The sequence below is a fragment of the Lissotriton helveticus genome, chromosome 2_1, assembly GCF_964261635.1.
Source record: "Lissotriton helveticus chromosome 2_1, aLisHel1.1, whole genome shotgun sequence".
NCBI lineage: Eukaryota > Metazoa > Chordata > Amphibia > Caudata > Salamandridae > Lissotriton > Lissotriton helveticus.
Genome location: NC_136059.1, coordinates 298,875,945 through 298,890,235, shown reverse-complemented (window position 1 = coordinate 298,890,235; position 14,291 = coordinate 298,875,945). Strand labels below are relative to the sequence as shown.

The following is a 14,291-nucleotide window of genomic DNA, read 5'->3' as shown; positions in this document are numbered from 1 at the left end:
CTTCAAAATAATACCATAGAACACCTGGTCGCTCACCAAACTCTTCCATGAGAAAAGAAAATGCTAGATGCTCCAAACAATATATGCACTTCTTCTTTTCTGATAGAGAAACCGCCTTCCTTTAGTCAACTCTGCCCATCATGTACTAAATCTACCAGTGTGTGTATATATATATATATATATATATATATATATATATATATACTTCAAATCCTGCACTGCCGCCACGTATCAATTCACGCAAAGCCGTCAAAGCAGGACACGGACCCAATTTTCGTGCTCGTTGTTATTTTATTCGCCCAAGTGTCTGAGACGCGTTTCGCAGCGCGAACGCCGCGAGATGCTCAAATGTTGTAACCTGGATTATGTAATGTTCCAATTCAATGTTTGAATTGGAACATTACATAATCCAGGTTACAACATTAGAGATGCCTATGAAAAGACATTGGACATTAGCCCACTTGGGCAAGACTGACGATTCCCTCTTTTAACCTGGATTACTTTTGGATTTGATGATTTAAATACCTTACTTTGGTTAATCGGCAGTCCTGCAGAATATATAAAGTTACAACATTGTAAACTTTATTGTTCCCAACAAGCCTTTGTATGCAACAATGTAACGTTGACATGTATTTCTTTTATGTTTACTGATCACGTGGCTTTGTCAAAAATGTAACTTTTCACTTTAAAAAGAATGGCCGTATATCGAAACTCCACCCGAGAGCAAGAGGTCGGCTGACCTCGAAACGCGTAGGGTGTTTTTTCTGTGCCAATAAACCTGCACTGCACTAACTTTGGGGCCTTGACGCTGGTTTCTTTTCTGAATGAAAGTTGGACCAGGAGTTTTGAAGATTTAGGGGTTGGCGACCCCATCGTGTGCCCGCCGTATCAAGTGGCAGAAGTACGCCGTTCTTAAAAGTGTTTATATATATATATATATATATATATATATATATATATATATATTAATATATATTTAATCTCTAAAAGACATTTGACACACTCGGACGGCCAATCCTTTCTGGTCGGGGTGTCTCTCTAAACCTATTCCAGAAGAAGACACGTCAGTTCTTTCCAAGACCTGAAAACAGGCCCACCAGCCAGTCCATTAGTAACAGGATTCATATCTTATCCGGGACAGTTCAACATCGCCACCTCTGTTTCTTTATCACATGTTGTTTGCCATAAATAGCAGATCTTTCTTATTGCCATTATGCATTTCCCATATGGGTTTTGCCATTACATATTATTATTATCATTCCATCCAAAATGACACATTGCTCTCCAAAAAGATACCCCTCCCCCCCCCCCCCCCCCCAATTTGCTCTATCATCAATCTCTTGATGAGAGAGGGTCAACTTCCAGCTGAATGGAAGGCGGCACAAATAATTCCCATCTGTAAGAACATCAAGGCCCCCATGGAGGACCTATCCAACTATCGCCCAATTTCTTTGTTACCTCTCCTGTATAAAATATTGGAAAAACCTATCAACAAACATCTATCTGATCATGTCGAAGCCACAGGATGTCTTGATCCATCTGAGTCTGGATTTAGGCCCAGGCACAGCACCGAGTCAGCTTTGATTTCTGTTACTGACAATATTAGGCTGTCCCTGGACAACGGACAAGCAGTACAACTTGTTCTGCTTGATCTGTCAGCTGCCTTCGACATTGTCTCTCATCAGATTCTGCCCAGGAGACTTAAAGAAACTGGAATCCTTCGAACTAAGACTATCAAATTACGCCCCTTCCATTCGAAGACTATGGGACTGTCTAAGGGAGTGTCCCAGGGCTCCTGTCTTGGTCACACTTTATTCAACATTTATGTTGCTCCGTTAGGGGTGTTACTTAGGAAGTTGGGTTTCACACCAATTTTGTAGGCTGATGACACTCCGCTTCTACTTTCCTTTGACAAATACACTCTGAAGGCCCAGTCTACCTTCGCGGAAGGCATGATGGCTATTGCTATTTCCTCCAGCTCAATGCGGGGAAAACCAAGATAATGCTGTTTGCAGATGCCCCAATGCTGTGGTCCCGAAGTTGGTGGCCAGAGGAGTTAGGCGACACCCTGGCTCCCAAGACTGTGGTCAGAAACCTTGGCATACACTTGGACCAGAAACTGACAATGAAGGAGCACGCTGCAACCACAGCAGGCCCTGCTTCCATCCTCTAAGCCTTCTATGGAGGGTATTTCCCTTCCTTACTCTGACCACTCGGGAACCACTCATTCAGGCATTAGTGCTGAGCCGCCTGGACTACTGTAACGCCCTTTTGATCTCAGCAAATGAGTCATCGCTGAGCAGACTACAAGTAGTCCAAAACAGCGCAGCCCACCTTGTCTCGAATCCCCCCCGAACTGCCTCTCTCCCGCTCCTACAACAACTTCATTGCCTTCCGGTACGTAAACGGATCAAATTTAAGATATGCTGCATTGGGCATAAAACCCTGAACGGTAAAGGCCCCAGTTATCTTGCAGGAAAATTCATTCAATACCTGTCACCCAGGTTTCTATGCTCAGGAACAAAATCTCTACTACCTTTACCACGTTTCAAAAATCATGCTTGGGTAGAAACGCTTTCTTTCACCTAGCTCCTTTCTATTGGAATCAACTTCCTATCCATCTTCGGCAATACCCTGGTCACCTTTAATTCAGAAGGCTCCTTAAAACTGCACTATTTTAACCTTGTGTCTCCTCCCGGCCTGCTGCAGCTCATCCACGGCGCAGAGATACACCCCTTTGGGGGTGATTTGGGCACTTTATAAATTAATAAATATCAAATACGTGTGGTCCTTATTTGTAATAACCTGTAGATACTGTAGGATGCTCATATAACATTTTTAACTGTGCTCCCTGCATATTTTTTCCCCCATCCACACTCTAATACATAAACATGTGTGGTGTTGCAACTTATCTGATCTTTGATTTCTCTGGTTTGTCCGTGTAGGAGGTCAAATGTAGTTTTATTCTGACCATACAAGCATGCCTTGCATTTCCAGAATCCTCTCTTCTTTGCTATTGGCCAATTCAGCGCACCTGGTTTTCTGCTGGTTATATGACTTTCTATTAAGAGATCACCTAATGCTGCAGTTTTGTTGTAAGTAATGTTAGGATGATCTGGTAGTAATTGTTTCAAAGTCCCATTACATTTTCCAGTTATTCTTCAAAAGATTTATAGATTAGAGATGTTTAAATCCATAATGTATCTCATTATTTTTTATCTTCATTATTTATCAGAATTATCTTCTTCTCTACCAGCAGATCTTCTTTCTTTGTATTTTTTGCTCTTTCAAAGGCATCATCCAACACTGTTTTCGGGTAACATCTCTTCGTGAATCAGTTCCGACCTTGCCCTGAGGGACTCCTGATAAGGCACACTCCACTTGAGTGCCTTGGGGTGTGCACTGTTTGCATGCAAGTTGCTGTTTCAGCTTGTTGGGGTGTGCACTGTTTGCATGCAAGTTGCTGTTTCAGCTTGTTGGTTTTCTATGGATTTTAGTGCAAATGTTACCATTCTCTATATAGATTCATGTGTCAAGGCAATTTATTTCCATTGCACAGATCTCATAGGTGAATTTCAATTTTATTAAATTATTGTTCAATGTTTGATTAAAAACCTCCAATTTTCTTTCCTCCCATATTAAAAACGGACCAATAGTATTACGTGTATCAGGACTACTTCATTCTGTTCAACCTATGCCGTCTCTGCCTCCCACCACCCCATTGTTAAATTAGCATATGTTGGGGCTAAGGTTGTAACTTGCTTTTGCAGGAATTAATGGTCAATCAAATAAAAACACAATACGTCTGAGGCAGAAGCCCATCATCTCTGAATGTTCTAGCAAGCTGATAGATCTTGATCAAAGAAAATACCTACTTGTGCTGAGACCATCCGTGTGTTGTATTGACGTGTATAAAGATTCAGCATCTATGGTTGCCATGAGGTACTCCGCTTTCCATGGAATTTCATTTCTTCAGTTCAGGAAATCCATTGAATCTCTGAGATGAGATGGAAGATTTGGTTCTTAGGGAATTAAAAAAATATCTACAAAGCTGGACATGTTCTCTAGAAGTGAACGTGTGGCGCTGACAACTGGCTGTCCGGGTGGGTTTATGTTCTGCGGAAACGTGTAATATTTTACATTAGCATAAGCAACAGCCATTTTGGCTGTAGCTTCCATTTAGTTTCCTTCGTCCTCTGCTGTTCGCCTTTTCACTCTGCTTGTGTCATCAACTTTAGTTGACCTCTTTCGACATGATTAAGCAATGTACGTGCTGGGGGGTTTGTAGCTGCCGGTGCACCTGGGTCTATCTATTGATTGTTTACTGCTGCCATAGGCATTCCTGCTCCCCCTCCCTATTTGCTGACCAAGTGGTCATCCAGCTGCCCTTGTTTGCAGATGGCTATTTCTGTGTTTAATATTGTTCTTTCCATTTCTGTCCATATGCTTACATTGCAACAAAACTGTATATAAGGACGATGGTTTGTGAGTTCAGGGTACCTCCTCCCACAATACTTGAGTGTTGTGTGGACGTGGTCCCGCTCATGAGTGATTAATAAACTTTTTGTTTTACTTCAGCTCCAGTGCCTCTCTTTTGTAAGTCTTTGGACCCGTGGATGAGAGAGTGACCCCGCACTAGTGTGCTCACTTTTGGGTACATTTCCACAGTTCCTTTGAGTAGGAAGTATATTGTGGGCCTTATTGGGTGATCTTTCTTGAGGTATCCATATTCTTCGTCCTCTAAAAGGCCTTGCTTATACAAGCTTATCAATTTTTTATGATGGATGACCATAGTTTAATTAGTTGGATCCTTAGACTGTTTTTCATAATGTTCCTTATCATTAATTTGTCAACTAGCTTCCTTTATACATTTTCCACAGTTCATAATGACTATATTTCTGTCTTTGTTGAATGCTTTGGTTATTATATTCTGATCATCTTGGAAATGTTTGAGGGCTGTCCAATCACTTTTCGTCACATTACCCTTGTTATCCTGCTGGTTTCTCATATGTTCCCATTGGGTTATTTTACTTAATCTCTCCATCAATATTTCTTGGAACAAATCTATTTTATTGCCAGATGGTAGCTGTGGACATAATCTTGACTTAGGTTTGCATGTATTTATTGTTGTTATGTCTGTTTCAATACCCATTACCTCACAATATCCACATCAGAAAGCTTTTCCAAAGTTATTTTAATCTTTCCGTCAGATTCAACCTCTTGCTCGAAATAGACTTTAAATGGACCATGTCCTTACTTGTGATAACAAAGATTTCCTAAAATTCCCTTAATTTGTTCGTCTTTTTTTGTGCATAATATTTTTTTATTTTCATTTTCTAGAGAATTTTTTAAGTCACTTCGGGCCTGTGCAAGATCCATTTTGATATTGGGGTAGAAGATTAGGCTTTTATTCAGCAGTTTGATATGTTTATCTAGTTGTTTCAAGGAAAGATTGATGACTAATTCCTTGTCAGCCATAGATGTTTTTACAGTTGATTTCGTCTGCCCCTGCTTCCTCTACCTGATTTTTGTTTGATCTCCTTGTTCTTTTAGGCCTAGGCATTTTGCTGAAGGTACCACTGCCACTTCTTTGGTGTTCTCTTGGTAGAGATGCATCTCTCCTGAAAAATCAAGTTTTGGCATAGATGTTTAGGGGCTTTCGTCCCCCAAACTGACCTCTGAGCTCTTTACACTGGATAATATAGGTTTTTTAACCCCATTACTTTATCCATTGTTTGCCTGCTGTAGCGATAATCAAACCTTACTAAGGTGTATACCCTACCAGTGATGTAATTCATTCTCTGTTAAACTTCTTAGCTTTTTTTGTTTGTATTTCTTTTTCATGTTTTTCCACTTAGTTTTCCCTGTTCTCTAATGCTTTTTTCACGTCATCTATGTCTTTAATTTGCTCCAGAGCTTTTTCAAGTTCTTTAATTTTTACTAACACTCCTTCTAATTTGCGCTCGGCATGTAGTATCAGTGTGTACATTAATTTTAGGGAGCATTCCACTGTATCAGCTTGCCCTTGTTTTAGAAGATCCATGTCATTTAGTTTGGGGAGTACAAAAATCCTGAGCCCCCTTGGTGTCCTTTCACTTTTGATATACTGTTTTAAGCTGGTAATTTTCCCTGATTCACACTGGTTCAAGCTCATTTATTAATTTACCAGGTGTACATTATTGGCAACTCCTTAGGAGATACAGAGATACCATCTTAATGCTACTGTTAACAAACCACTCCTTGGCTACCGGTTCATGATATTGATATATATCCATAGCCTACTTACTAGTGGTCCCCACTAGGTAGTTATAGTTGGGACCTAGTTTCTTAGGAAGAGCACTTTTTTTTGTTTTGCTAATAACTTTGGCGCCCTTTTGACAAATCCTAATGAAATCTTCGAAACTAGTTTGTCAGTCACTTCAGCTGCTGCCTGGAAAGTTTTGGGGTGTTCTGTCAAAAAGGGCTGAGAAAAAGGGGGGGGGCAAAAACAAGCCAAACTGCTGAAAGGAATTGCACCGAATTGGGCAGAAAGCTAGATCATTTCAGAGTGCTTTCTAGGTCGAGCCTAGAGCCAGCGCGCATGCGCTGCTCTGCGAGACTTGTTGTGAATTTTTGCAGTGAATTTTGAGTTTTTTTCAAGGTAAAGTTTGTTATTATTTCCATTCTAACTATAACCGCATTTTAACTTTGTTTTCTTCCCTGTGAATTTCTAGTTTTTTTTTATATTAAGTAAGATTTTAACCATTTATACGTCTTGCAACCACCCCCTCCTCTCTGCCCTGTGGGCCAATAACTCCCATTACTGCAGCTTTTGGTGGCGAGTTGCATAGGGTTGGCCACAGAGGCTCCCCTGCAAGCTCCCCACGGACAGCCAACCCTTTCAACCCAAACTGAGACACCAACATACATTTTCTTTTTAATTGTTTTTTCTTCTCCATCCCGAGTGGGCAGCTCTAGGTCCAGTGGGACTCCTATTGGAATCTAGGCACACGCACTGGCAGCATCCCAAAAACAAAACTTTATTTCTTTTAATATGGCCCTGAGGTGGTTATTAGTAGGAGCTCCCCCGCAAGGTCCGGGAACCCCTACCTTGCCCTTTGTACCTTAATTTATTTTTATTTTCGGGACACTGAGACCTAGTTGCCAAGTGGTATAATGATGGCTGTAACATTTTTGTTCAGGTCGCGCGCAACAGAGGTGGCCAAGGTGGGAAAAGTTGGGAGGTGAAAGCCCTCTTGGCAAATCAGATCGCTCTATTTTTTAAAGGGTGAGTGCCTGCAGAACTCCTGTGAGCTTCCCACAAAGCCACCCATCAAGATGCCCTATACATTTTGAACCTTCATTTCTCTAAAACAACGAAACTGATTTACATGAAATCACAAAAAGAACACTTTCTGGGTAAAGATCTAGCTTTCTGCAAAATTGTAGCTGTTTGGCTAGTAGCGCTGTTAAGAAACCCTATAGAAATTGTGTAGGGAATTTGGATTTTGGAATCCCCCTTTTGCTCAGCCCCCGCTTGATGGATGAGCCCTAAACATTCCAGGAAGGAGCATAGATCGACAAACCTTTCTTTGGAAGGTTTTGTGAAGATTTGTCAAACCGTGCCAAAGTTGTTAGCAAAGTAAAAAAAACTATTTTCTATGGTAAGTAGGTCCTATCTATAACTATACAATGGTAACAGCCACTGTGTAATATGTATATATGCTGTACATTCAATAGTGCCATATGAAGTGAATCAAGATCTTGTACATCAGTTGGTGATTAAAATATTTAAAATGTATAGTGACATTACATTTCACATATTTACAACTGCACGTTACAATTTTAGACACAGGTGGACCAAATAGGGGCTAACTTGATATTAGAAACATATTGATATGTTTTTGTTTGATTAATGGTGCAGGCTCTGCTGTACGGGAATGGATTGTTCATATACAACACAATTATTTGTAAATTGGGATCCTGCTCATGTACAAATAGAAAATGATACATCTCTAAAACTAATGCTCTGGATGATACAAACACTATGCGTTTGTTGTGTGTGTGCGCCTGCAATCGCTTCTTTATATGTTTAGGTTTTTTTTGAGTACTCGGACATGAGCTCACTCCTTAATCAATGTTGAAGTTTGCTTTCAGTTGAAATAGTATCAAATATCCATTAAGTCACCAGCAAAGCAATGTCACCTGTTTTTTCCCCTTAAAAATGTTTGTAAAGTGCACTGTTTCCTTTTGATTTGATACCGTAGTTAACCTTTGTTATGTTTGAACATTTCAGCAAGCTTGCACCTTTTATTGCAAAACGACGAACCCCCAAAATTCAAGCGCAGTACAGCAAGATCGGTGGTGGGTCCCCTATTAAAAAATGGACTGCAACACAAGGAGAAGGCATGGTGAAACTATTGGATGAACTCTCTCCTAAGACAGGTACATTGTGCACTTCAGTGCGTGGGGTGGAATTACAACAGCCATTGAAAGCAACAACAATTCTACATTCAGTGGCGATTTGTTTAACTAGCTCATGCAATTCAAGGCCCATGTCCTAATTCATGTTTCTGTCTTTGAGTGATGTTATGCATGTATTTGGTAGAGTAGTTTTATGTCAAACACCTAGAGCATTATATCCAAGACTGGACTGTGTTTAGACCATACATGTTTCGCTCTCGTACAGCCTTTTCAAGACTGAAGGGAACGCAAGTATAAGGAAACCAGCATTAGTAAACCTCATAGATCTTACCTTGTAAATGCAGTGCTCGTTGTTCCAGGCATAGATTATGGCCAAAACCATTCCAAGACAGCTGCCTGGTTGTATGCTTTTGTGTGGATACATGGACAGGTGTCCTGGAATTATTTGTTCAAAGTGTAAAAGAAACCATTACAAGAAAGCTGCATGAGCAGGCACTGCAGTCATATCATATTGGAAGTATGCCTTTTTTAATTAAAAAAAAGAGCAGTATAACAAATCATTAGATGATGGCCACCAGTGTGTGAGCAGCCGTCTTGGAAGGATTTTCTAAATACTTTTTTCTTACGCTGCTGAGCTAGTATGGCAGATCTCCATTTTAGAACTGTAGATTTAAAAACATAAATTATCTATCTGTGTTGATGCTGCACATAGAGAAAAGTGACCAGCCCAGTAGCAGTGTGCAGCTGCTAGGCCTTCACAAAAATAATTTTAAAATGTTATTAAAAAAGTGGTTTGGGAGGTAGGTGTGAGTTGAATGTGCAGAAGCAATTGGCCAAAAGTGAGCAGCCTAGTAGTAGCAGTGTGCAGCAGCCAGGCCATCACAGAAAGAAAAAAAAACACATTAAAAAATCAAACAGCTCAGGAAAGAAAACCGAGAAGTGATGCACTCCCATCTAGTGCTGAAAATAAATATAGACCACTCAAGTCAGCAATGAAAGGATACAAGCCATACAGTCAAACAATGTAATGAAGAAATGCAACAGAATCAGGGTAAAATAAAGAATATGGAGTGAAGGTGTTGAATAAAGAGCAGGGAACTGAGGTAGACCGCACTGCCATCAGTCATCAGAAAATGGCTGACCCAAAATCTACTATGTTTATTTTGCATAGTCGACAATAATACAGTGGTGGCTGCTATTAGTGGAAAGTGGTGGGGAAGCACAGGGGACAATAATATAAATAATAAAAGATCACTTACCTGCCGCCCGCTGCCTCGCCACTCCTCTTCTCCTAGTGCATAGGCTTCCAGACTCCCCTGCGCCAATCCAGGCGCTGCTCTCATGATGTGAATATTATTACTGAGAGAGAAGCGCCGGGATTGGGCGGAGGGGGCTGGCTTTATGCTCCTAAAGGGACTGGACTGGGAGCCTGTGCCTGCTGTTCTCCACCCGGCTTGGCAACACAGGTTGGGTTGGAATCTGTAGAAATTCCAAGTGGGCATGTCGGTATGGCCGTCCTTAGACAGCTGGCCAAACCGACTTACAGTCCCCACCACTCCTCCTCCATGCTTTGTTGCCGTCAAAGATGGCCCCTCCCCCAAGACTCGCTCTGTGATTAAGACTAAAACGATAATAAAATTGCTTTATTATTATTTTATTTTAAATATTTGTATCTACTGCCTTGGGCAAAGGGGTGATGCTTCTCCGCCATAACGGAGGAGCCGCCACTGCAATTAGGGAACTAAGCGCCAGGGCTGTTTGTAGGACAGACCATAAAACTAGTTCCAAGTGTGAAAATCAGTAGCATCAAAAGAACAAATATGTATTCATCAATGAACTGTTTCAAACAGTATGCAGATCATACTATCCGGATTGAATACTCTTGAAGTTCTTCTAGGAGTCCTTGTTGATGTATTCGCTATCAGAGAAACAAACTATAGAAGTTCTATTGCTCAACTCATGAAGTAACCCATAGAAGAAAGGACCTTTAGCTTCATTTTAGGGAAAGCTCCCTCGTATTCAAAGGTCTCATCTTTGAAAGTAAATGTTGGTTTGCAAAGGGAGGGTTTTTAATAATGGTCAGCTATCTCTTACTTAAATCAAAGAAAGCAGGATACATAGAGGTGCTGAATTAATTTTCTTTCTTCCTTAATCGCTTTATATTATATTTCTGACGGATACTTCTACCACAGTTTTCTCACCTTGAGACTCTTTCCAGGCAGCAGACTTGATCCAAAAATGGTTGCAGAATCTCTTCTCTGTACATGACGATATGGAGATACTAGCAGGCGCTTTATAAATGCAATTACAATACAGGCCAGGCCTGCATGCTACCCTCTGTTCCTTTTTTCTGTGCCTTTGACTTGGATCTGGAGCTCTGCTTCTTCTGTTTTTCTACTTACTTAGGTTTCTCCAAAATCTTTTGACAGTGCGCGAACATATTTTCTCCCATAACTACAGAGTTTAAAACGTGCTGCCTGTGTCAAGCTGATGCCTCCTAGTCTTGCAACAAATGCTCCCTGATGCACATAAAGGCCAATCTCCATGGTGCCCAGCAAAAGAAGCTTGGTTGATCCTGTTCTAATTCTTAAGGCCATCCCTTTTTCCATATTTGGGTAAAATTCCTAGACTAAGTCAAGACTCAAGTTGTAAAGAAAACATAAAACGTCTAAACGGGGCTCTTGACATCCGTAATGCTCTTGCTCCCGGGGCTGGCCGTATAGTTACTGTTTGGAAGGCTCAACTCCAGCTTCAGTGTCCGACTCTGATGCTATTCCAGGTCGCGAGCCGAAGATCTCTGGGCTACTGTGAACTCCGCAGCAAGTGGTTTCTTCGAGAAGGCCATGCGGCACCTCTTCAGATGGTTCCAGGTGCCTTTGGTGTGCCCCTGGACTCCCATGGATCCGTGAGGCCACGGTGCGGATTCTCCCCGTTCTAACTCCACCTGCTGTGCCTCTGGCGGTGCCTTGACGCCTCACTTCTTTGCTTCACGCGCTGCCATTTATTTTCCTCGTTAACGCCCCTTCCAGCAGCAACGACACCGGGTTCAGCTCCAACTCCGATTACGGATCCATATACAGTTTCAGCGGGGCCACGTCTGATGTCGCCCTAAACCATAAATAAGGCTCCGTCTCAAGTTGAGGAAGCTTTTGTCCTTTTCCTAAAGGCAGTACCGCTGCAGAATGGCGGCTATTGGGATGACGGACCTCTGGATGCACATGTGCTCTGCGAGTGGTACTTAATCTGGAAACGTTTGGAACAAAATTCACAAGTAATTAAAAACTGAAAAGATTGCTCTCTGCTGATGAAGACCAAATCCCAGAAATACTAGTCCAGCAATACCGAGCACTAGCTGTGCCAATAATGGCAATCACTGGATATGTGCGAGTAAACGTAAGACTGTTATTACGCATTGGATATTATACCATAATTAGGGCTCCCAGTTTTCCGTTTTTACTGACTTTAACAGATAAATACAGACAGAAAACTATTTTTATCCTGTCTGTACTTATTTTTAAAAACAGAAAAATACAGAAAATGTCTTCTTTGGATGTTTTTTTCTACTGTCAATCAGGAGTGCCAGGTCAGTAGGGGCCGGATGTAGGTAAAATTATTTTACCACCTCTTAAATACCGAATCATACCGATTCGGTATTTAAGAAGTGGTAAAATATAAGTACCGAGATGTAGGTAAATACAGATGTGCATTTAACGAATCGGTAAAATTCGGTATTTACCGATTCGGTAAATACCGACCGGTAAATGCCCATTCATTCCTATGGGCTTTGAAGCCCATAGGAATGATTGGGCATTTACCGGTCGGTATTTACCGATTCGGTAAATACCGAATTTCACAAGGGTGCAGGGGGTGTCACTTTGACACCCTCTAGCACCCCCAAAACGGGTTCAGGTGCCATGTGGCAGGCATACCTGCCCTAAGGCTAGGTCTGCCTGTCATATGGCACAGGTGTGCATGCACACATGTGCATGCACACCTGAATCGGTATTTTACCATCAACTTGTATTTGATGGTAAAATACCGATTTTTTAGGGCTTGTGGGACTCAGAAGAGTCCCACCTACATCTCGATTTTACCGATTCTGTAAAAATACCGGTCGGTAAATTTACCGACCGGTATATTTACAGATTCGGTAAAATTACCGAAATGGCCTGTTTTCAGGCACCTACATCTCAAAAGCCAAATACCGGTCGGTAACGGCCGAATTCGGCCGTTACCGACCGGTATTTGGCTACCTACATCTGGCCCCTGGTGTACAGATTTAGAGGTAGGGGAGATGAAAAAAGACAATTTCCTAATTAAGTTTAATTTAGTGCAGATCTACAGTTATTTATGCTAATCTGCAATGCAAGTGTTTTCATATAATGCTATTGCACTGTATACTGCTGAAACCTTTTGGACATTCAAATGGGAATGTACATTTATCAGTCAAATAAATGTGGAAAAATACCAATGGCAGCTTCATTTATACAGAAAACACAAAGTAGAAATGGATAAATACAGACAAAATTAGCAAAAAATAAATATGGATAAATACAGACGGAAATGTAGAAAAAATAAATACCATAAAACCGGGAGCCCTAACCATAATGCATCTGTGAGAGGTGTGCTCCACTCCCCTCCTTTAATGAGGTTACAAGACAGATTTTGCAGATTGTCAATGTTCTCAGTCTGTCCGTCATACAGTCATGCGGACTGCATAAAAGGCCATCGTAATCCGGGGTGTTAAAGTTATTCCCCATCCCAGGCACTTTAACACATGACCCGTGTCCCCTGTTTACTCCTGGGGCGGCACCTACTGGTATCACCCTCGAAGTTAACGAGGACGTCTCAATGAGGCCCTTATTTGGGCAGAATGCAATATTGCGCCAGTTATAATAAACCTTGTAAAGAAGTCTCCATTGAGATCAGATTTGATCTAGTTCATTTCATGTTTTGCCAGGTCTCCATTCCCCTTGCCCTCAGAAACACTTACCAAACCGCATATTGGACAAGTTGCAGCGTGATTGGGGTAGATTTCACTTTTTCCTTATGACGCAGCCAAATCTACAAATTGTGAGTTTTGGATCGGAATAGTGGAGAGATTGCATTGTGTCCACTCAGCTTTTCATCCTTCTGAGGTTGATACGATGATTACCATTAAGTTTGGATATTCAGCGCCAATATACCCTTGAGTGAACGTGCGCTTACACACACACACTTTATGTTATTGTGTCGGACCATGCATTTGAGTGTGCCCCCTTGGCATGTTAGCAGGGTCTGCTTTCACAACGAAGGTGGTGGAAAGTTCAACATAAAGTGAGAAAGCGCACTCTGCTTTCTAATGTATTGTGATTGGAGACGAACATTTAAAGACCAAATGATAAAAACAGAGTGAATCTAGCGTATACCTGTTTATTGATTCTTCATGGGGTGGCGCGGTGTGGGCTGGCGTTCACGTGCTGCGAGATTTCGAACTGCCTGGATCATGCTCAGTCGTCGATATGTCATTCATTGGATCACTTGTTTGATGAATTTTGTGCTGCTTATAAACATATTTATTAAAAGTTGAATCGTGCATAGTGCGACTCTTGGACACAATTCGTGACTGAACTATACAGGTTTTGACTAGTGATCGAGTAGGTAATCCCACTGTCGTATCTGAGCTCTAAGACCTCCCGGTTTCATGCACGAGTATCTCAAACGCCATCCTTTTTGCTTTGCATTCTGGCATTTGTAGTTCAGTCGATCCTAGTAAATCAGGACTACAAGTCACATAATGTAAAACAAATGCTTGCCGTGGACGTCATTCTGACACATGGACGCGGGAAACCTTTCGTGGAGATTGTCATGAAGGATGCCCCGGCTTCTGAGAACTGGGTGACTGTTGA

At 41.5% G+C, this 14,291-nt stretch overlaps 1 protein-coding gene across 1 annotated transcript in view; it reads left to right on the top strand.

Annotated features, from left to right (window-relative positions):
• FECH (ferrochelatase) overlaps positions 1–14,291 on the top strand; it is a 271,577-nt gene that overhangs the window by 38,971 nt on the left and 218,315 nt on the right. Inside the window, exon 4 of the mRNA XM_078674860.1 lies at positions 8,276–8,424. Within this exon, the coding sequence (XP_078530986.1) occupies positions 8,276–8,424 (149 nt within the window). The remainder of the gene's footprint in view (positions 1–8,275; positions 8,425–14,291) is intronic.